Here is a 24,363-nt window from a genome sequence, read left to right as displayed (position 1 = left end):
TAAGTTTTTATTGGGTTTATTTTATGTGTATTTTGCTTGCATGTAGTGTGTGCATCATGTGCATGTCTGGTGTCCAGAGGCCAGGGATGGCATCTGATTTCTTGGAACTGGAGTTACTGACAGTTGTGAGCCACTATGTGGGTAATGGGGACTGAACCCAGGTCCTCTGCAAGAGCAGCAGCCAGTGCTCTTAACCCCCAGACACCTCTCCAGCCCCTGTGTGCTTGCCTCAGCCTCCTGTGCACTGGGATTACAGGTGTGCATCTGACAGAATTCTTGATATTCTATTTTCACTTTCAGATTTGTCACCATTTTTTTTTAATGATTCCTAGGGGTCGCACCCAGAGTTTCTTAGTGATAGGAAGAACATAAGCTTTGGAACCAGAAGACGAAGTCACAATCTACCTTACTACATTTAGATTACATGTATTACCTTGGATTAAGATAGGTTTTTTTTTTTTTTACTCAATTTCTCCATCTGTCAAATGTCAGTTACAGCATCGCTATGGGCTTATAATAATTTCTCCAGTCTGCCAATGGTTTCACTGTACTGACTGATACAGCTCATTGGCTCCAATGCTCCCTTGCCTAGGACTCACAAACACTCTGCAGGAAATAGAAGACTTTAGGGGGTGGGATTACAAGTATTTCTCCCTCTGGGGATGAGTGGTAACTTCTATTGTACCCACCACACTTCTAGCCTATCACAGGCTCTTCAAAGGCAGAGGCCTCAGAACCTAGTTCCCAGTGGGTATGGACTGACTTGGCTTGTAAGCACATGCCTTCATATTTTGCTTTCATGAATGAAAGAGGGTGTCCTTTACCTAAAGCACTGCTAAGTTTTTCCTTGTTGTGCCCTTGGAGGTATACTGATCTTTCTACATGGTTGAATGTCTTTTGTTTTATTTTGTATGTTTATACCAGCCTTTTTTATGGCAATAAATGCATATTTTGGGGACTTCTAACTAGCATTCATCTAAGTTTAAAAATAGAGAAACCCTCTCAGGCCCAAGAGAAATCATTTTAATGTTCATCTAACTTTGAAATTAATTATAGCACAGGAATTCAGAGTGGTGTGAAATTATTTGGGAAGTTGAAATATTTCCTGATTAAAAAAACACTTTTTTTCCATATTGATGTTGCAGTCTAATAGATCATCCCAGTTGCCTGAGACCATGATATCTTATTTCAATAGACATGGCATTGGTTAAAAACTATTCCTTGCCATGTTTCATGTTGTTATATTTAGCACCTCAAAGGTGGTGCTCCCCAGCCCACCATGGTGCAAGGCTGGTTATTAACATTAGGAGTTTCTGTTATTTGAGGGGTGCCACCAAAGGGCCACTGTGGCTGCTTGGTTAGCAATGATAATTATTTTCAGTTCAATCCACCAAACCTCCATTGGCTTTCATACAATTATTTGCCTGTTTTTCTAATCTACCTTGACCTGAACCAAACTTATCAAAATAATTCCTAGGGCATAGAGTTGAGTTTAGACAATCTTTTTTTTTTAATACTTATTTTTTTAAATCACTGTTTTGAGTTAATTATTATGTGTGTGCATGAGCGCTACAATGTACGTGGGGAAGTCAGAGGACAATTCGCAAGGAATGAGCTCTCCTCCTACCACGTGGGTCTGGGGAATTGAGTTCAGGTCAGCAAGTTTGGCAGCTTGCCGAGCTGTCTCACAGGCCCAGGATATGTCTTAAAGCCAGAAGTTGGAGCAGTACTTCTTGGAGGTCTAAGTCCTTTCTGAGGACCTAGGATGGGAGACAGTACCAGGCTGGGATGTGCCAGTGACAAAAAAGTAAAAATTATCTACAGCTGGACTGGACTTTGGCCTTACACCCAGTGTCAGGACGCCTACATTTCTTGGACCCTGGTACAGAAAGCTACTGCTCTTATCTGCCCTCCAATACCTCCAATCCAGTCCTTTTTTTCTTCTGACCAAATCTTTAGGGAAACATAGGAAAGTCTTTTCCTTATAACCCGAGCTGCAACACAAGCCACACTTTTAGTTTTCTCTAGAGACTTAATGGGAAATGAAAACATGGGCGCCTGGGATCCTGACCCAGGTGAGTCTGCCTGGTGCCTCACAAGCCTGTGTACTTTCTCCTTATTTCAAGCCCATGTTGGGGTATCTTGTCTAAAATGCTTCCTACTTTAGATCTAGCTAAGGATGCGCATACTATGGCCGGCAGGCCAGATCTGGCTTGCTGCCTGCTTTTGTAGAGTTATATTGGAGCACAGCCACCTCATTTGTTTACATATTGTCTGTGGCTGCTTTCGCATGCCGCAACAGCAAAGTTGAGTAGTTGCGGCAGAGACTCTGTGGGCCACAAAGCTGAAAATATTGACTATCTGGCTCTTGCCGAGAAACGTTTGCTGACCCCCGATCTAGGGCATCTCTTTTGCTTAATGTCCTTTAGTTCATGCCCTTGGTGAAAGCGAAAGAAACTGATGACATCCTCTAGCCACAGACTAATGGCCACCTTTCATAGGTGACTTAAGTGATTTTGTGTGACCATACATTATTGCATGAGTGCTCAGTGTAGTTGTGCTGTGTGTGAAGTGGGCTGGTTTGTTCCTTCCCACTCTAGTCTCTTGGTAACTGGCCTATTTATTTATTTATTTTTAATAATAACTTTAAATGCTGCGGTATTTGTGGGAATAGATTGAAACTGACCTCTTCTCAATCCTGAAATGGCTCTTAGTACATAGCACATATCTAGATCTTTCTGCTGTGTTTTTTCCCTCCTGTTGGTGCGCTCTTTCAGCCACACCCCTTTGTTGGGGTTTCCTTGAATCTTCTGCTCTTATCTTGAGTTATCATGTCCCTCTTCTCAACTGTATCATCCTTTTATTTTTATTAATTTATTTTTAAGATTTTTCTTTTATCTTTGTGTTTTGCCTGTGTGTATGTCTGTGCGCCATGCATGTAGGGCCCGTGGAAGCAAACACAGAGTTCATGATCCCCTGATCTGGAGTTATAGGCAGTTACGAACTGTCATGAGAGTGCTGGGAACAGATCCCATGCCTTCTGGAAGAGCAGCCAGTGTCCTTAACCACTGAGCTATCTCTTCAGAACTGCAGATTTTCTGTCCATCCCTATTCTTGCTTTATTCTTCCCATTCCATATCTGGGCTACAAAGAAAATCCCCGAGCCTCTTTAACATGTATTGTATTTTTATTTATGTTCATGTAAATGAATTGCTCATCTATGAAATTGTAAGTTCCTATGAAAACGTTTATTCCTGAATATTTTTCTTCTAGTAGCTAGTATAGCATTTGAGAATACTTTGCAAGCATCTGTTGGCTAATTGATACTTCTTTTTGTCAAAGGTCTCTCAGCATTTAATTCGTCCTCTGATGGGCATGAGCCTGGCATTGCAATGTCATGGAAGGGAGCTAGCAGCATTGCTTCGGATGAAGGACCTAGAGATCCAGGGCTACCAGGAGAGTGGGGCTGTGCTGAGCCGAAGTAAGAGGGCGTTCTTGATGGAATGGGTGGGGAGGAGGCTCTGGTAGTTTAAGGGTCTTAGAAAAAAGGGGAGTATGGTTTGCATTAAAAATACTTCTTGAGCTGGGTATGGATCAGTTGGTGGGATGCTTGCTTGGCATACTCCAGCTCCTGGGTTTGGTCCTTAGAAGTGCATACATGTGAGTGTTGGTATACATATATGATCCCAGCACTCAAGAGATAGGGACAGGAAGTTATCCTTGGCTATGCAGTAAGTTCAGAGCTAGCCTGGGGTACATCAGACCTTGTCTCAAAGCAAAATGAAAACCCAAAACAACAAACAAAATTTTCTCTTCAAGGATAGGTGCTAGGTACTCTAGCAGCTGGGGACTTGATACTGGTTGTCCCTTCTGTCTGCCTCAGGTCACTGGCTGAAGCAATAGCCATGTCCAGATATGTCTTAGACAATGAGGTGGAAAGACTTTGGAAAGGACTAACAGCTATTCCAAATTGTGTTAGCAGAATGTGGGATCTAGAGCTGAGGAACCTCTATAGCTCTTGTTTCAGAATAAAAGTTCTACACGACCTTTGTCATTGTGGCAGGAAAATCTTCTAGAGTAAACTACTGCTGAACTATTGTTGCTAATTGCCCCCAATTTTCTTCTCCTTCTGTTTGTCCTATACCCTCAACCCTTCTCTTTCTGGCCTGGGGCTCTGTGGGTGTCAGGTCTCTGATTTCTTTTCTTAGAAGTTCTAGGCTCTTCCCTATTATCTGATAGGCTTGAAGCCCATCCTTAGGCTCACGTTTCTTTTTCTCTATCTCTTCTTAATTACAGGTCGATTGAAGACAGAGCCATTTGAAGAAAATTCTTTCTTGGAACAGTTTATGGTAGAGGTAGGGGATTTCCTATTTCCCTTCTTCTACAAATTTGGGTAGAGTGCCTGGGTGGCAACCTGCATTTTGGGCATTAGGTGGCTTGTGTGGTTGGAAAGCCCTTTGTCTGAAAACATTGCCTGTGGAAAGTTTGATGGGGTGTGTAGAGAATGTGGGGGAAAGAGTGCAAAGGCAAAAGTGGGCTTCTCCTACTCATCATCCCTGTTAAGGTAGCATATAGGGTGCCATTTAGAGTTGGGAAGGTTGATTGGCCAGTGTTAACTTCTGCTTGTTGAGATCTGGCTTGTGTAGTAGAAGGGTAGTCATTCATTTGTTCCTTCGTTGTCTAGTCCCTTTAGCATCCAGCAATAGAGGAAGGTGTAAAAAACCCAGGGCTACCATTTGGGGACTGTCTTGTGGGCACAGTAGGCTGTGGAAAATCACAGTGTTTATACAAGGGGACTGGCACAGGAATGAATGGGGAGTAGATAATTGTGGCCTGTCAGAAGCTTCTGCCTAGGTTTCCCTTCTAAGGATTGAGTTTGGCCAAAAGAAATATCCACTGAGTGCCAAACAGTGGGAGTATTAATAATAGTGACCTTTGATAATACCAGTCAATATTGGTCTTTCCCTTCCCGACTCTTCTGGAACTTGTTGGTTATGTGGGCAGTACCTTAGTATTGTTGCTCCATTTTAAATTCATACATATTAGTTACCCGCATTGCTACTTTATGATGAAAGTAGACAATGTTTCTAGAATACTACATATGGATTGTTTGTATTTCTGTTTTGTCTTCTAGACTAGTTGTAATCTTTTTGTGAACAAAATCTATGTCATATGCCTTCTCTAAATGGAGAGATTAGCATTTTTCCCCTCAGGGAGAGGCATAAAGTGAGTGTTCTTGATTGAGAACCTTCAGTTCTTCCTCTGAAATGTGGCTGAGCTCTCACACCCAGATTCTTAACACTGAGAAAAAAAAAAGTATGAGGTGGGTGCTCCATCTTTGTCCCGGAACACTTATACTGGAAGCCTAAAACATGTCAAAAATGCTTTACTTATTATTATGTGTGTGTGAGTGGTGTGCATGAGTGGGGACACACACGCCACCACTTTCAGAAGTTGGTTCTCCCCTGACAACATGGTTTCCTGGGATTGTGTGGCAAGTGATTTCGCCCAGTGAACCGTCTTGCTGGTCCTGGGTGTTAGTTTTTGTGTGTTTGTGTGGGGGGGAATATTATTAAACTGGAACATGTAAGAGATTCTGTAGGCCACTTTTCTCTCAGTGGTGCCTTCTCTCTATTAATTTGAACATGAAAGGAGGTTAATACAGTCCAGGAATGACATGCTACTTCTCTCTCTCAGCTGTGCAAGCTAATTCTCTTGCCTCATACGTCTCCAGCTTCACTTCTACACATTTACTCTATGTGGAATGACTCCAGCTATATGGAATGACTTTTAATTTTCCCAATGCTATTTTTGCTCGCCTGGGTCTTTGCATACATTCTCCCTTTGTGAGGAATGCCCAATGCCTTCTCCCTTATCCACTCTGTAGATGATAATTCCTCCCTCCCTCCCTCCCTTCCTTTCTTCCACCCTTTCTTTTTTTCTTCTGGTTATTTGAAACAGGGTTTCCTGGCTGTCCTGGAACTCTCTCTGTAGACCAGGTTGGCCTCCAACTCACAAAGATCCACCTGCCTTTGCCTCCCCTGTGCTGGTATTAAAGGTGTGTGCCACCTCAGCCTGGCTCTATTCAACTTTTTAAGCATCGACTTCAGCTTTCTAGACCTTCTTTTTAAGAGTAATTCTTCCCTGCTACTAAAGTGCTATGACTTATATCTGTACCTCTTACTGTTTATATGTTCAAGCACTGAGCTGTGAACATTTCTGAGATCAAGGACTGGACAGATACATTCCTGTATCGTTGACATGGATGGTACTGGATAGAAGTAGTAGGGCCTTAATAAGTTTTTTGAATAAATATTTTAATACACTTGTGCCAAGGGGATCTTGTGAAAACTGTGGCAATATGTCCCAAGGATACAGTGTTTCTTATTAGAGTTGTATTTGAGGAAGTCTGTTATGCTCAAAGTTTATTTTTACAGCCTGGAACAAATCACTTCCCTCAGAACCACTATTATCTCATTTGTAAAATTGAAGGCTCATCTTTTTCATGATGCTAGGGAAGAGAGAGCCCTGTATGAGGAAGCATGTAGAATCAGGTGCCATCCCAAGAAGGGTGTTGGTGTGTGTGTGTGTGTGTGTTTGTATGCGTGTAAAAATGAAAGTTTCTCTGGTGAGGTACCACAAGCCTGCAGTCCCAGTTCTTGGGAAGCTAAGGTAGGATAATGAGTTAAAGGCAAGCCTGGGCTACAGAGTGAGTTCCGGGACAGCCAGGACTATACAGAGAAGCGCTGTCTTGAAAAAACAAACAAACAAACAAAAAACAAAACAAAAAAACCAGAAGGCTCCAGCCACTCGTCTTTCAGACCTTTTCCATTTATATTTTTAAATCTGAAGGCTTGACTGTGGCTCACTCAGATCCCAGAGAACTAGAATTACTGAAGTAGCTGGTTCCAGAACATAGCATCCGAGTCAGGTGTGTGGCTCAAGCCTGTAAAACCCTAGTCATAAGGCAAGAGGATTGCCATGAATTTTATGCCATCCTGGGCTACAAAGTGAGTACCAAGCAACTTATATAGCAAGACCACGTAAAACAAAATGTGCCTCTGTGTGTGTGTGTGTGCATGTGTGTCTCTGTCTGTGTGTCTCTGTGTGAGTGTGTATGTGTCTGTGTGTGTGTGAGTGTGTATCTGTGTGTGTGTGTGTGTGTGTGTGTGTGTCTGTGTGTGTGTAGGTCAGAGAATTTGTGGGAGTCATTTCTCTCTTCCTACCACAAGGATCAAGGTCATCAGGTTTGGTGGCAAGCTCTTTTGCTCTCTGAACCGTCTCACCAGTCTCAGATATCTAATCTGAAAATAAGGAAACTAAGCCCCAGCATTAAGTGGCTGAAGTCTGTATGCTTAAGGTCATCTCCATCCCTACTGTATCTCACCAATCTAACTGGTTGTACATACCAGTGAAGGGAATCATGAACCCTTGGGCGATGAGAATTCTTGTGACCTTGTAGTGAGATAGTCCTTCTGTAGCACTGACCACACCCATTGGGGGGTGGAGCGATGGGCGGAAGTGACCTGTGGAAGGAGGTCGGAGGGGGCCAAGTAAGGCGCTCTCTTTCTGGCGTGACTCGGACAGGAGAGGATCGGGTTGAATTTCCTGGTGTTCATCTGTCTAGGTTGTAAGTTACTTCTCCCTGAATAAACATCTATTCGGCCTATTTGTTTATCCTTATCCTTATTTACCGCGATATGACCTGAGTGCCTATGCCTTCTTCAGAATGTCTCTTATAGTTGCTAGAACTGAAAGGTTTGATACTGGGCCTGTGGAGCTACAACATCTTTTCAATTGCTGTGCTTGCCTGGGGTCCTATAAACAGGACATAAAAGGGTCAGTAGGTCACCTGAGACTGGACTGAAAGGATGTGCCATCAAAATAAGCAACATCGAATAGAAAATAAACAAGCTAGGAGACAGTTTGGGATGAACAGGCAAGGAGGCCAGGCTAGTGTCAGAGGGTGGTGTGGTCAGGGCCTGGGGCCACATCTATTCCCATTGAAAATACTGCTAGGCAAAAGGCCATAGGCTCACAGAGCGCAAGGGCAGCTGGGCAGGGAGAGCTCTGGGATATCGAAGCTAGAGAAGGCATTTAACCATTGGGTGGGGTTACCCCCATATTTGATCTTCTTGTTAATCCTTCCCTTAAGAAACTCCTTTAACCCCAGCACTCAGGACACAGAAGCAGTCAGATCTCTGTGAGTTCAAAAGAGGTCTACATGGTTCATTCTAGGCCAGACAGGGCTACATAGAGACCTTTTCTTAAAAAACAAAACAAACAAACAAACAATGAAATACGACAACGAAAAACAAACTTTTTCAGAGAACCGATGGGCACCAATCGCTAGTAACACAAGTAAAGAGGAAGTTTGCTACATAGACCAGGCTGGCCTGGGACTCACACATCTGCCTGCTTCTGCCTCCTGAGTGCTGGGGTTAAAGGTGTGTATCTGGCTAAATCAGAGTTTCTGAAGGCAAGAATTAAAGCAAAAAGATGGGGAACTAACCCCTGTCCAATGGTTAAACATCTTCTCTAGCTTTGACATACTGGAACTCTTCCCACTAATGTTGATGGTCCAGGGCTGGGCATGGTATCTGTTGGGTGATTCTTACAAAGGCTAAGATCCCTCAAATACACCTTTGCCCAAGACTAGAGGCTGAGAGGCATCTTTAGAAGTAGAAGAAAAGACAAGGAATTGTTGTGCATGGCAGTATGACTATGTTAAAGACAGGGTTAGAGTGAATGGGTTGGTGTAGCCCCTTGCAGGCTGTTCTGCTGGAGGGAGTTCCTTCCCTGGCCCTGTCCATGCCTTTCTTTCTCCATCTGGTTGCTATCAGGCTGTGTGGCTGCTGGCGGAATCTTTATTTATTTATCCCAGTGTAATGGGGTGAGGAGGGAGCTGGCCTGTGGTTGGCTTTCTGAGGCCATGCCACGGAGCCACAGGCGGTTTGCATGGGTGTGTGAGTCACTGGGGCTGCATGCTGCTCAAACCAGACTTGGCCAGGCTCAGGGACAGCAGGCAGCCCAAAATAGAGCCCCTCCCTCTGCAGCTGGCAACCTCTGGCTAGGAATCAGCCCTTGACACCAAAACCTGGGAAGCTGCACGAAGTTGGCTTTCTCTGGGTGGGGACCCTTAAGAGAGATTGAGATTTTGCAGTTCTCTCCTTAGACTTTACACAATGATACCCAGCACACCAGTGACTCCCATTGCTGTATTCTGAATGTCTTGGAACTCTTACTCTCCAGTGTAGTATGTTAGTTTGATGGCAATAGTTAACAATGACATGACTTGGTATCCTAAATGTAGCTATAGCTTAGCCTGGTTCCAGCCTATTCTAGAAGATAACCACTGCTGCTCGTCCTAAGCTTGAGTTTATGTCAAAGGCACTGGGAAGAGTTGGGGAGACTTGCAACCTGAAAATTAAAATTGCTATCCTGTTGTGTACATCCACAGGGGGTTCTCATTTTCTTTGCATGGCTCTCCTTTGCCTCAGGAATGTTAGTGTTACCCAGGGTTATATCCAAGATGTTTTTATTCTCCATTCTCCTTCCCTCCGGTTGTCTCAACATCACTACAAGCCTCTGAGAGCCAGTTTTATAGCACCAAGTGCTTTAACCCACACTTTTTTCTGTATCCTTGATATTTCCACATGAATATCTCATAAGTATCATCACATCCCATGCATGTTCCACATGAATTATCTACTTCTCCAAACACATTTCTCTTGTATTCCTTACCTTGGCAAATTGAACCATCAATTCAATCAGTTTTCTAAGCTAGAAACTAAGGATTCACCTACATTCCTCCTGGTCATTATTTCCAACTACAACTCACCAACTATCATCCCCTTTCTACTTCCCAGTTGAATTTGCATTTATCAGAACAGTCTCTTTGAAAAATAAACCTGCTTGTCCTGCTTTCTTGCTTACCATCCTTAAGTGGTTTATAGTGGCCTGTAGGATAAAGTTCAAACCCCTTGTTGCTACACAGACCATTCATGATTGGTCTTGCTTGTTTCTTCATTCTGAGCCTCTGTCACTGTAATTCCAACCTTTTTGTGTCCTGCACTTGTACACCTAAAGTGTTGACAGCTTCCCACTTGTACACATCCCATTCCATTTGACTGATGTTTTCGTCTCTTGTCCTGTTCAATGTTCCCATTCTATGTGGGTATTATCCCTTTGTGGGTCTTCTGTGACGATTTTTCCTTCCCTCAGCCTGCTCTTCTTTCAGGCATAATAGACCATGGTGTTATTCCTATAACCCTCTGCCAGAACATTTGTCATTCGGGAGGATCCAGATAGCAAGAAGAGAGAGAATGAAAATTGAGTTGGCCATCCCTTCTCCATGTAGATTTTTCCTGTCTTTTTCCTCACTTCCCTTTTTCTTTTTCTTCCTTTTTTTTTTTTTTTTTTTTTTTGAGACAGTCTCACTATGAGTCCAAATTGGCTCAAACTCATTATCTTCCTCCGTTAGATTTTCAAAGGTTGGACTTACAGAGATGTGGCAGGGTCCTTGCTCAAATTCTTCCTTGGGTTTCTATATTATAGCCCTCTCCTCTCTTTTTCATTACCTCGTTGTTTATTTCTTCTCACACTTCTGCCATTCGTTTGCTGAACTATTGGAGTACGTAAGACTCAGTCCTTAATTTTTTTTCTTTTTTTTAAATTATTTTGTATTTACCTATTTTATGTGCATTGGTGTTTTGCCTGCATGCATGTCTGTGTGAAGGTGTTAGATCCCCTGGGACTGGAGTTACACACAGTGTGACTGCCTTGTGGGTGCTGGGACTTGAACCCATGACCTCTGGAAGAGCAGCCAATGCTCTTAACCGCAGAGCCATCTCTCCAGCTCCTATTCTTGGCTTTCTTATCTCTCCCCCTCACTCTCATTCATCTTGACTAGTCCCATGGCTTTAAGTATTCTCTGACTGGACCTTCCTCTACACCTTCAGACTGTTCAATATTTCCAAGTGGGAGCCTGACATAGTGGTACATACTGTAGTCCCAGCACTCAAGAGGGTGACAGGGAGTTTGAAGTCAGCTTAGGCTGTAAAGTGAGCTCAAAGCCAGCCTAGACTACTCAGTAAGACCCTGTCTCAAAGCAAAACAAACCTGCAGAAGTCCTAAAACAAATGCAAGTATTAAACTAATTAATATTTCTGTGTGGAAATATAATAATAGAAATTTTTATATTCAATATGTCCCAAACTGAAGTCATAGTCTTATATCCCAAGTTACTTTTCCAAGAACCCAACACCTTTCTGTTTAAGTGAGAGGAAGCTTCATCCTCTCACTTAATTGAGCCAAAGACCTTGGAGTCACCTTTGGTTTTTGTTCTCTTACATCCTATATCCAGTCCTTCAGAAAGTGCCATTGGCTCTGCCTAAAAGAAGGAACCCATAGTCTCACTGCTGTTATTGATGGCCTTCTTTCTGGCATTTCTGTTGCTACCCCAGGGATTTAGAAGCACTTTACTGGTCAGTTCTAGCTCAGAGTTTCTCACCAAATGGCTGGTTACCTCCATAACCATCATGACACTATTTCTCCAGTAGATGTAGCTTGCCGGGGTGGTTGGTATGGTATAGCATTCGGGGTCTAGTTAAAAACAGTGATACCTTTTCTCCCCAGCAACCTGAATAGTGCATTCCAACACAATGTGAACTAGCCATTAGGGAACAAGTTTCCTGATCAGTTCAGGGTTGATTTCTTTATGTCCTGCATCCAAAGAGATGTGTGTCTTCAGTAATCAGGTTTTATAATCTAGTTGTGGTGGGCAACCAAGAATGATAGCAATGGCCTGTGTTGTTCTGTAGGCCTCTGGGGTCTCCCTAACCAATAATTTATAAGGTGTATCCCGCCTGACATTGAGATTTTTATTTAGTAACCCATGTCTTCTGGAAGCAGCATTGTCCATCCAGGGAGGGTACTTTTTTTCAGACTCCTTTTTGTTTGTTTTTATTTTTGTTTTTCAAGACAGGGTTTCTCCTTATAGCAGCCCTGGCTGTCCTGGAACTCGCTTTGTAGACCAGGCTGGCCTCAAACTCACATAGATCTACCTACCTCTGCCTCCTGAGTGCTGTGATTAAAGGTGTGTGCCACCACACCCAATATTTTAATCAGCTTATAAACTAATAGATTTCCATAAGGCCTCTTCATATGTCCCTGTGTTGAAATAAGGACCTATAAGGTAGATATGGTGATACATATCTTTGATCCCAGAACTCTGGAGGCAGAGGGAAAGGAATCTGTGAATTTGAGCCAGCCTGTTCTACATAGTGAGTTCTAGGTAGCCAAGGCTACATAGTGAAACTCTTATCTCAAGGCTCACCAAAATGAAAAAAGAAAAAGAGCCTATAGAAATTGAAATTGATACTGAAAAGATATATAGACACAGGTTTGGGAATTGTCTACAAAGGAGCAACATTTGAAACCATGAGGATGGATTCATCATTTACTGAGGGAAGCATGTAGAAAAAAGGTAAAGGCCTGGTAGTGGAGAGTCAGAGAACTTTCATTATTGGATGGAACCTGTGAAGTAGGAACCTGTGAAGGAAACTTTAGGGATGAAGAGAGTTAGGATAGAGTGGAAGATAGCAAAGAAAGGGGAACTAGCAGAATATAAAGTACATTGGTGTGTGTGTGTGTGTGTGTGTGTGTGTGTGTGTGTGTGTGTGTGCGTGCATGTGTGTACTAGATCCCATACTGCTTCTTCATCTAAGCCATAGCTTTGAATTTGCCTTAATTACTTCCCTTTTGCTGGGAAGAGGTACCGTGACCAAGGCAATGTATGGGGGAGAGAGTTTATTGGGTGCTTACCGTTTCAGAGTGTTGGTCCACGATTACCGGGGCAGAGAGTGTGGCAGCAGGGCAGGCGCGTCGCTGAAACAGTATCTGGAAGCGTATATCTTGGGACACAATCACAAGGCAGAGAGGACTAACTGGGATTAGTGGGCTTTCAGGACCTCCAGTGACACACAAGGCCACACCTCACAAACAGTTCCGTCAGCTGGGGACCAAGTATTCAGATGGATGAGCCCATGCGAGCCATTCTCAGTTAAAACACCACAGAATCCTTACAGCAGACCCAGGCACAGTTATTATTGTCTTCATGTTAAAGGTACAGTAGCAGAGAGTTGGGAGGGAGTGATGTGCTTAATAAAGTCATGGAGCGGATCCACCCTTATTTGTCTTGATCAGATCCTGTGCTTTTGTCATCACCAGAGGGGACGAGCCACCGTGCCACAGGCGGGAGGGAGATCAGAGAATAATCAGCACAGGCAGGTCATTAGGAGACATGTCTCTGCAAACTGCAGGCAGTCCAAGAAGGATCAATCAGTAAGGCGATGGCAATAGTTAGTATGGACCTCTTGTCAGAGAAGTTTCACAACAAAAAAGAGAGCCAAAAAAGTGGCTTAGCCACAATAATACAGGGAGGCTCATGCATTGGAAGGCAAAGGAGCAAGGTAGAAAGGAGGAATGTGTTCTGGTGAAGGGGATAGGAAGTGTGGAGAAATGCATTTGTGGGGCTGCCTTTGGGGTATATAGATGGGACCTGCAGGGACAGGTGGTAGTTTAAACATAGATGATTAGATTTATGCATACTTCCAGCTTCTTCCCCCAAGAAATGCAATCTTTTCATTCAAGAATTTAAAACTCTTTTCTGATGCCATCCAATTCATCCCTCACTGAAAAGAGGGACAAGTATAAGATTATGAGTCTCATTCCCATAAAAACAGAAAAAAGGCCAAATTATTGCGTGTGTGTGTGTGTGTGTGTGTGTGTGTGTGTGTGTGTGTGTAGTAGAAGCAGTGGAAAGGACAGAATTTAGAGTCTGAATGATACCCTTTTCCTCTTCTCAACTCCTACAACATATTGGCTTTTTCCTGTGTCACTGGTGCTAGTGTTATAAAGATTTCTGTGCTTGTTTCCCATGTGTTTCCTGAGAAAAGCACTTAAGAAAGGGAGACCTTGCTTTGGTTCATGTTTTGAATGTATAGTCCATCATGTTGGGGACCCATGGCAGCCAAGGCAGATGCTCACACTGTACCTGCATTCAGGAAGCCCAGTGCAGACAGCTGGGTCCCAGTAGTTAACTGACGCCCCCCCCCCCAAACCAGGTTTCTCTGTGTAGCCCTGGCTATCCTAGAACTCACTCTGTAGACCAGGCTGACCTCCAGCTCACAGAAATCCACCTACCTCTGCCTCCGGAGTGCTAGGATCAAAGGTGTGTGTCACCACCACCCAGATGATTTCCTCCTTTTTATTCATCCCAGGACCCCAGCCCATGGTGTGGTACTGCTCAACTTTAGAGTGGGTTTTCCTACCTCAATCTGAAAACTCTGACTTGTTCACACACCCAGAGGTTTGTCTCCTAGGACATTCTAGATCTTGTCAGGAGGACAGTCAGCATTGTCTGTCAGCTGATGGTTTAAGGGAATCCTTCAAGGATTCATTTGATCCAGTTAATTTTTTGTTTGTTTTGTTTTTCAAGATAGGATTTCTCTGTGTAGCATTGGCTGTCCTGGAACTTCCTCCATAGACCAGGCTGGCCTGGAACTCACAGAGATCCACCTGCTTCTGCTGGTCCAGTTAATTTTATACTTAAAAGTTTGAGCCATTTAGATGTTGTACATTGGCCTCTTAGAATCTTTACTTCAAGAGCCCCTTGCAATCCATTATAGGTAAAGGTAAGCACGAGGCAGCACTTTGAGATGCTGATATAGAGAGGCTTGTGGGCTGGTCCCATGACTCAGCAGGGAAAGACATTGTTGCCAAGTCTGACAACCTGAGTTTGATTCCTCCCTCATGGAGGAAGGAGAGAGCCTTCTCCCACAAGTTGTTCTCTGACCTCCACGCATGTGCTGTGGCACACACCTCCCCACATACGTGTACATGTAAATAAATAATTGTAATTTTAAAAATTAAAAAGGACAAAGGAACAGTTAGTTATCCAGGTGTGGTAGCTCATGTCTATAATTCTGGTACCTGGGGAGGGGCTGTGGCAGGAGGATTGCTATGAGCTTGAGACTAGCCTTGGCTATATTGTGAGTCCCTGTCTTCAGTAACAGAACTAACTGAATAAAGAAGGGGCAGTTGGTGGAAATGACAATATTCCATTGAGAGGCTGGAGGGAGAGCAGGGTGAGGTTGTTTAATTTAATACTCATACAATTGAAGAAAAATTTACTTCGTATGTCTGGGGGCCAGAGAAATGATAAACGAAAAAATTATGTATCTTGGGAAGGACTGACACAGAGTAACATACATTTCTATCTCACACAATTTATGTGAACTCTCCCTAAAGTGGTTTGCTACTTTTTGCCTTTTCTGGTTTTAGCAGGTAGTAGTTTCAGCGTATATTCAGTTTCTAGGAGAAACAACCTCTGAAGATGTTAAAGTTACTGGAAGAGCATAACTTCATGTAGTAACTAATAAATTAGCTTTAAGTGTCTTCATTCCTAAATGAAGTAATGACAACCAGGTTAGAGATGTTAGACCTTTCTATTTTGGCTGGGCTGGAGGGGCAGTGAGGCCCTGGGACTAGCTTGTGCCTGCCTGCCCTGTGCATGGGGTGAGGAGTGTGCCTGGCCTTTACACGGTGATGGAAATTCAAACTCAGGTCCTTCTGCTTACACAGAAAGTACTCTTACCCACTGAGCCATTTCAGCTCCCAGGTAAGGCCTTCGATCCATGTATTTCTTTCTTACCCCAGCGCTTTCTCCACCTCCCTTCGGCTCTTTTCATACTCTCCTCTATCACTTCCTTCTTTTTTTTTATCTTCAGTTGGAGCCTGTTGCCTAAGACGTCCTTGTACTCCTGAACTGTACCCCAGGCACCAAGTAACAAGAACCGCATGCTTAGGCTCACCTCCCTTCTTATTTGTATGGTCATCAGAAATTTGGAGCATCCCTTAATAGTTTCCAGATGATACCAGGGAAATCAGGGTCCCTTCTTAGTATTCTTGATCTCATTAATAAAATAATTTAGAATAGGCTCAAGGCTGGGCGGTAGTGGGGCACACCTTTAATCCCAGCGCTTGGGAGGCAGAGACAGGCAGATCTCTGTGAGTTCGAGACCAGCCTGGTCTACAGAGCGAGTGCCAGGATAGGCTCCAAAACTATACAGAGAAACTCTGTCTTGAAAAACAAAACAAAACAAAACAAGAAGAAGAAAAAGAAGGAGGAGGAGCTCAAATAGAAGCTTGAGAACAATTTTATTGGAGTTTAAAAGAAAAACTTCGAGGTAGGAAACCCAAATCTCCAAAATGCCTGGAGGAGGGTAGTGGAGGAGAGAAAGAGGAAGGTTGTGTTGTTAGAGTTAAGCGTGCGTGGAGGCGAGCTGCAGGATAGCTGGCAGCCACATGGCAGCAAAGGAAGCTTTAGAGAAAGGATAAGAAAATCCAACATGCTAGGGGAGCTCGAAGTGTTAGAGAAAGCTTGCTTAGAAAAGAGACAGAAGGAATAAAAGGATGTAGCACTCTTCTGGTAACTTAGAAAAGTGGGCAGATGTAAGCTGCTTGTCTGCTGTTATGTAAGAGGCATTCTAGGGGTGAGAATTCTGGGAAGGAAAATGCATTATCTCTTTAAAAGGCTAATTGCTCTACCTATCTTATTAGCATGGCTTAAGGGGAACCCACTTTCCTAGGGGTGGTTTCATCTTTCTGAGGGGTGGTTCCTTGGCCAGGCAATTGACTTGCCCAACTCTACCATTCTAGAGATTCTATTCTCTTGGCCAGAAGTTCTCTCATAATGGGCCTCTTTACCGCTGCTGTGTCAGTATGTGTCTGTGCGTGTGTTTGCATGTGGGCACATTTTTGTAGAGGGGCCAGAGGTCAACTGGGGTGTTTTTGTCACTCATTCTCCCCCTTGCTTACAAATTCATCACGACACCTGCCCCTGTGTTGGGATTGCAAGCGTATGCTTCTGCCCTTGGCTTTTTACTTGGGTGGGAGGGATCAAACTCTGGTTCTTGTACTTACACAGTAGACACTTAAACGACTGAACCATCCCCCTTGCTCCCTGTGGTTTCACTGCTTTTTGACTAAAAACCCTGAAGACGGAGGGTCCTCTGATTGCATCTTGCGTTTAAAAGTGTCACAGATGTTTGGAGATTGTTTATTGGATGCTGTGCCCTTCTTTAGGAAAGGATACAGGTTTAGTTTTACAGTTTCCATTGAACCTCACATGTACAGTGAGAAATTCTCCCTCATTTCTGGGGCTTTGCCTGTCTAGAGAAGTCCTGGATAGGGAGTGGGCGGGGTAGAAGTTCTAACTTGGAAAGAATCCCTCTCTTAACTCACAGCTGCCTTTCTTTAACTTTATTGGCCAGAGAAGGACCAGACATCTGTGGCCTTCTGCCTTTTGTTGTTTTCTTATATTTTGGACAGTTTAGGATCTAGAGTTTTGTCTTCCTAATCCTAGAGACCCCTAATGACCAGGGAATGTTCCGGCTATACTGACTATTCAGAACTGCCTGTGAGGACCAGCAGCAACACACAGACCATGAGTTGGACTCTCCTGAAACTATTCCTGAGACTGGAAGCCTGAATCAAATGGCCATTGTACTACTCCTATCGGGGCTCCCAGTGCCAGTGTTCAGCTTGTCACATATAAATATAGGTCTCTCTAGATATAAAAAGTGAGAAAGTCTGTAAATTGCTTTTTTTTCTATACTCCCTTTCATGAGGCAACCTAATGAGATGCATATCGTTAAAGGTCTGATGTTTTGTGGGACAGAGTCTTTTAAACTGGATGTGCCTGGCTTAGTTATGGCAAATATTTACCAAAAAAAAAAAAAAAAAAAAAAAAAAAAAAAAAGGACATACCATATAAAATTAGAGTTCTGAAAATAGTACTGAGAGAGGGAGGGAAAAAAAAAAAAAAAAAACAAGACAGAAAATACAGGGCAGTCTGTTTGGGGAAAGGGAAAAAGATAAAATGAACGAAGCGCCGGCAGTAAAAACAGCATCTTAGTAAACAGACTATAAAAAAATTGTGACCTGCTTTCTGGCAACCCTGGCGGCTGTTGAGCGGGTGAAGGTGGCAGAGCTGGCGTCTGTGTGGACACACCGTGCCCGGGGCGCATGGCTCCCCTGGCCTCGCAGGGCGTTAAATTTAGCCACATAATGATGGGCCTCAGTAGCTGCCTCTTGTTGACCACACCATAATTACTGCTTTGCTTTATGAATTTTATTTTGCTTATTCTGTTTCCTCCTTCTTTGGCACAAAAGAGGCTAGGGGTGCGGGGAGTCCCGCCCCCACACCCCTCCCCTTACTGGACAAATGAGTCTTCAGAGAAGCTTGGGCTCTTGGACCGTCAGAGTATAGAGTAAGAGCCATTGATTAATCGGAGTGGGAGGAAGGGTTGCTGGCCTCCAAGGGTTTTGCTTCTTAGCTCCTAGTGGTGGTGGTGGTGGTGGTGGGGGATTATCCTTTAGTCTTTGGCCTGAGGTGCTGAGGTGGCACTTTCACATGAAGTCTGAAATGTCAGGACTTACTCTATTTACACCCGCAAGAGTGAGAATCTCCCAGGTGTCTTTGGCTGCTTTTGGTGTTTGGTCCTAAGCCTTCCTCCTCCAGCCACCTCCCTGCAGGCAAATCCTTGGAAGTCTGGAAGATTTGACAACATTTTGCATCAAGAAAAAGTACAGCTGGGCATAGTAGCATACACCGTTAGTCCTAAAATTTGGGAGGCAGGGGCAGGCAGATCGTGTGAGTTCAAGGCCAGCATGGTAAACACAGAGAGTTCTAGGACAGCCAGGGCTACATAGAGCGACACCCCCCTTCCCCATCTCCCAAAACAAAACATTGTTTTCAACACTTTAGTTATGGCGATAACAGAACTTTTACTGTGACTCTTTGGGTAACGTAAAAAACGTGTGTGGAAGTCTGGGGAGATACCAGGCAAATTCACGAGGACCTATGCTTGCATGTATTTATTGATGTGTGTGTGGAGGTGGGAGAAAGCAGTGCACATGTGGAGGAAAGAGGACTTGAGGGTTCTGTCCTTCTACCAGCTGAGCTTCAAACTCAGACCAGTAAGCTTGGCCAGCAACCCGAGTCTGGATCCTCAGCACCCATGTCAAAGTCTGGGCACAGTGGCATAAGTCTGTAATCTAGCCCTCAGGAGGCCAGAAGCAGGTGGATCCCTGGAGCTCAACCAAGCTAGCCAGTCTGTGAACTTCAGGTTCATTGAGAGAACATGTCTCAAAAATGAAGTAGAAAGCCAGTGACACCGCCTGATAACTACAGTTAATTTGACCCCTGGGTTGCTGGAACCCACATGGTAGAAGAAGAGAGTTGACTACAGAGAATTGCACTCTGACTTACACATGTGCTACACACACACACACACACACACACACACACACACAGACAGACACACACCCCAAATAAATTTTCAAACATTTAAAAAAGAGTAAGGTGGAGAGCATCAGAGAAAGGCACCTGGTGTAGACCTCTGTCCCCATGGGCACATTCACATGGGAGTTTTCACAACATGAACACACAAACACAAATGTCCACACACAAATCCATGCTCAGAATATTTTGGTGAAATGTCAAGTTTTGTTCTTCTTGCACTTAGATAGGTGCTGCTTGGGGTTTAGTTTGCTAGAACATATTATGGTCTTTGTCAGAGAGATATGCTAAACTTTAGCCTACTCACAGGCCCAGAGAAAAGGCCAGAATCTTTGTTCTGTGACCAAAAATAGCATACTAGGGAGAGAACACAGGCTGTAAGGCCATTAGGAGAGTTGTGTGGATTAGGTACTGGGTCACTGGGGGTGAAGTTCTTGACTGTGACCTAGGCTGCCGGCTACCTATGGCCCCAGAGTGGCCCTCCAGCCGAGGAAGTGGTGGAAAAGGAAAAGCAAACAGGGGTTGTGGTGAGGGTGCTGGCTTATCTGTCATTGGCCAAGACTGTCTTATTTGTGTGTTGGGGGAGGTTGGACTCCTCTGAAGCCAGGCATGAACGTGTCAAGGAGAAGCTTCTTGCAGCTCTTGTTTTCTCAAAACAAAGGAAGCTCCTTGCATTGCTGGAAGTCGCGTGCTTGGGTACTGAGTTTGTTATTGCCTGATAACCTGGCCACCAACTCCTGCCCTCCTCTTCACCCCATACAGCCAGTGACTTAGTGGGAACAGCTTCCTGTCCTCACCCAAGGCAGTAGGTTCACTCTCTCCTGACCCCAGAAAGAAGGAAAAGAGGTATTAGCCTGATACCCAGGACCTATTGGCAAGCACTTTTCAAAATAATCTGACCTGTGGTCTTGTTGTACATAAATGATAGGTTGTGTGAGCCCTATAGCTTGTACAAGTTGAGCAGCACCGAAGCTGTTCAGTAGATACCCTGTTCACTGAGATGAGTCCTCTGGACATGCTTGAGTGCCATGACAATGCCAGACTATTGTAGAAGTGTTCAGCAGCTTACGCTCAGTTCATAGATTAGCACCAGTTTCCTGATCATACAGTTCATACTTTTTAAAATATTGGATCTTGCTGCACTTCCCAGACTGCCTTCCCTTCAGCTTCCCAGGAACCTCCCCTTCAGCCTCCTGAGTAGATTGCTGGGATTAGAGGGCAAGCCACAGCACCCGGGATCTGTTCTTACTTTAAATAGCAGCATCCTAGAATTTAGAGACTCTGTGAAGCTGGGTGTGTCAGATTAGGCTTGAGAGGCTGATGAAAGAGGATCATAGTAAATTTGAGGTCCACTTAGCAAGTTATGGGGCAATCAGAGCTCCAGAGGGAGACCCTGTTTCAGAAAACCAAAATCAATCAAATAAAAGAATCTTGTGAGTGGAATTCATTCCTGTTGGATCTATCAGCCTAGTAACCCTACCCTAAATCTGTCTGGGGCAGTCTTTTCTTTTTCTTTTTTTTTTTTTTTTTTTTCAAGTTTTGATTTTTTTTTTTTTTTTTAAGCAGCATCTTGTTTATGTAGGCTTGGATGGCCTAGCACTTACTATATAGCCCAGGCCGAGCTTCAGCCTGTGACAATCCTTCTGCCTCAGCCTTCTGAGTGCTTGGATCACAGGAATAAACTACCCTGGAAAAAAGACTCTGGCTCAGTGTGGTTAAGAGAACTTGCTGCTCTTGTAGAAGAACCAGGTTCAGTTCCCAGTACACACATGGTGGCTCTCAACCATCTATAAATAGTTTAGGGGGATCTGACACTGTCTTCTGTCCCTCTCTTGCACTGAATATACAACACATGGAGAGAAAATACTCATACACATAAAATAAAAATAAATAAATCTTTGTTGGGTGTGGTGGCACATACCTTTAATCTCAGCATTTAGAAGGCAGAGACAAGTGGATATCTATGAGTGAGTTCAGGACCAGCCTGGTCTATGTAGTGAGTTCCAGGACAACCAGAGCTACATAGTGAGACCGTGTCTCAAACAAAAACCCCCCAAACCAGACACACACACACACACACACACACAAACACCCCACCCCAAACCAACCAAACAACCATTCCCAACACACATAAAAAGACATTTCTAGGAAATTTCTGTCAGCTGGAAGCATTGAACTTCAGTTGCCAATTCATGCTAAAGGTTCTAACATGAGGTGGGAGGGTGAAGTAAAGATTTCTTTCTCAATGCCAAGGTTCTGGGATTCTAAGGTTAAATGGTGTGAGGCCAAGAGATAAAGTTAAGGACTGTGGCGATTTTCCGGTAGGGTATTGATTCTAAGCTTTAAACTACCTTCTGGGCAACTTAATGAGGTAAGGAAGAAAGCAAAGGAGTGGAGGCTTTCATTTGGTTTATTTTCTAGTCCGCCACTATCGGCTAGATACACGAGGTCTTTCTTACACAGATTGATCACATGTTTGGCCAGCATTATCTTAAGTCTTCTGTTAGAGGGCCACCAAATTGTTTCTAGAGGTTGAGAGATCTAGGATTGAGGAGAAAAGTAAATATTGACAGAGTTGGTGGAATTCAGGTTGAGAGATAAGAAATGAGCTTTGGATTAGAGATGTGGATTATTGGCAGGGTTAGTTGACAGCCCTATTTGGAGGATGGCGGTGGTGAGGAAATAGTCAAGAAAAGAGGCTAAAAGCCCAGGTCAATAGGACAGCTAGTTGGAAGGCATCAGCTACACAATCAAAGGATTTTCCTTTCTGGGTGGGGGCGGTAATAAGGGATGGAGAGAGCCTGTTTGAAAAGTAAACCAGGAGTTTAAAGGAGTAGTGAGCCTCACGAGGAAAGAGGTGGGAACCTGCTGAATTCCACTGTTGCTAAAGGATGAAAAGAAATAAGTGGACCCAGCTTGAACCTCTGTTTCTTTACTAAGACCCCATTAGCTCAGGAGATCCACAATCAAGAAAAGAACCAGGTAGAAGCTATTGGCCAAGATGAATCTTAAAAGGTTGGCAGCTTCCAATTACCCTTAAGGTAAATCCAAACCCCTAATCTGTCAAGGCCCTTTAAAATCTAAACATTACTTTTATCTCTGCTTTTGTCCCCATTCTCGGGCCAGCTAGGCCACAGTCATAACCACACCCACACACCCCTTCTGTCTCAAATCCACACTCCCAGTCACAGTGAGCCGCTGTCAGCTTCTGGAGCCCATTGTTTTCTGTATTGTAGCTTTCAGCACGTGGGATTCCTTCTGGTAATACCGCACAGGGCACATGCGCATCAGCAACAAAGATTTTCAACTCCTTCTGTTTTTGTCCCGGGAATTGAATGCTCTACCACTGAGCTAGTCCTCCGCTCTCCTCTTCATGTCTGAAATCCAGTGAAGATGTTACTTCCTCTAAGGGAATGCCCGGTCCTCTGCATTTTGCCTTCTTTTTGAGCTACTCTCCTCCTGCTGCACTGTAACTGCAGTACTGTAACTGCTGTTTTTGTGGCCTCCCTCCCCAGGGACATTACATATTGTTTAACTTGGTTCTTGTTTCATCTCCTTTCTCTTCTCCCCTTTCATCCTCTCCTCCTCTTCCCCTCCTCCCTTTCCCCTCCCCTCCCCTCCCCTCCCCTCCCCTCCCCTCCTGTCTCTATTCTTTCTTGACAGGGTCTCACTTGTAATCTAGGCTGGCCTTGAAATCATGACCCCCCCCCCCCTGCCTCAGCTTCCCTAGTGCTAGGATCACAGGCATACGCTACTGCTGCCACACTGTGTTCAGAGGACTTTTGTCTTTATGATTTCATAGCTACCTGGTTAAATAGGCAGGCACAAAATCTTCATCACTTACTTAGCTAAAAAGAATAAAAATTAACTGGGTGTGGTGGCACAGGCCCTTCATCTCAGCACTCTGAAGACTGAGGCAGGCAAATCTCTATGGGTTCAGTGCCAGCCTGGTTTACATAACAAGTTCAAGGGCAGCCAGGACTACAAAATGAGATCTTGCCTCAAAATAGATGAAGTAAATAAATAAAAATAAAGATCCAATTTACATAGTCATTTGTTTTAATCCATAGGCCACTTGAGGCTGAAGGGCTATGATGCTTTGGTTCAGAGAAATTGAATCACAAGTCACTGGTGGAGAGTGGCACCTTATCCATTGACTTGCTAGTACAAGACTTTCCCTAGAATCCCACATTGTCTCTGAGGCTCTGTTCTAAGGAGATGTATCTGAGAAGGGAGAAATGGGGATGAGCAGCACTGCTGTATCTCACCGTGACCCTACCAGTTGAAGTGCAGATTCTGAAGTTAGAGGAAAATGGGCAAGTGGGAATTATTCCCACACAGAAGGTCAAGGGAAAGTGTTAGAACTATGCAACATGGGAATGAGTCGAAAGGGGGTTGGAAGGACTCCTCTATCCTGGAGAAGGATCTGAGACATACTGACATTTTCAGTTGCCAAATGCTTTCCTTGGGGCTGAGAATAGATTGGCCGAATAGGGTGAAAACAGAAGTGTGGGGGGGGGGAACACATATTTGCCAGCCATCTTCCAACACTATCAATTCTTCTAAACAAGGAGGGTGGAGGAGTTACATTGTAGAGTGATGCCTCTGCATCCTTTTTATCCCTCGGTTTGGGAACTGGAGTTATGGGTCTCATCATTTCAGTCTATAGGCAGGGCTTGCCATAGACCCAGGTTCAGAATTTATTCCTGTGCCCTGCCTTTGGGCAGAGGAGAGCATGGCCCAGCAGGCATCAGTGGATTCTAGCCTTTAGGACCAGACACTCTCTACCCCGCTGTTTCCCGAGTGTCTCCTGGAGAGTGATTCAAGGCCAAGGTGACAGTGGGTTTGGAGCCCAGATGAAAGGATTTCAGGGACCACAAGACAAGATCCCTTGTGTGGTGGCCACTGGAAAGAGGAGGGAGTGTGTGAGGGTCAGTGACGCAATTACCCTGGCTCGAAGGCAAGGAGGAGGAGAAGGCTCCCAGTGTCTCCTTATA

General features: G+C 44.2%; 1 protein-coding gene across 1 annotated transcript in view; it reads left to right on the top strand.

The window, feature by feature from the left end:
- The window catches only part of Nhej1 (non-homologous end joining factor 1), an 86,232-nt gene that overhangs the window by 7,822 nt on the left and 54,047 nt on the right, over window positions 1-24,363 (top strand). The window contains exons 3-4 of the mRNA XM_051190182.1: window positions 3,343-3,481; window positions 4,297-4,355. Coding sequence (XP_051046139.1) covers window positions 3,343-3,481; window positions 4,297-4,355 — 198 coding nt within the window. The remainder of the gene's footprint in view (window positions 1-3,342; window positions 3,482-4,296; window positions 4,356-24,363) is intronic.

The sequence above is a fragment of the Phodopus roborovskii genome, unplaced genomic scaffold, assembly GCF_943737965.1.
Source record: "Phodopus roborovskii unplaced genomic scaffold, PHOROB, whole genome shotgun sequence".
Taxonomy (NCBI): domain Eukaryota; kingdom Metazoa; phylum Chordata; class Mammalia; order Rodentia; family Cricetidae; genus Phodopus; species Phodopus roborovskii.
The sequence above is the reverse complement of the archived record's forward strand: the minus strand, read 5'-3'. Positions and strand labels throughout refer to the sequence as shown.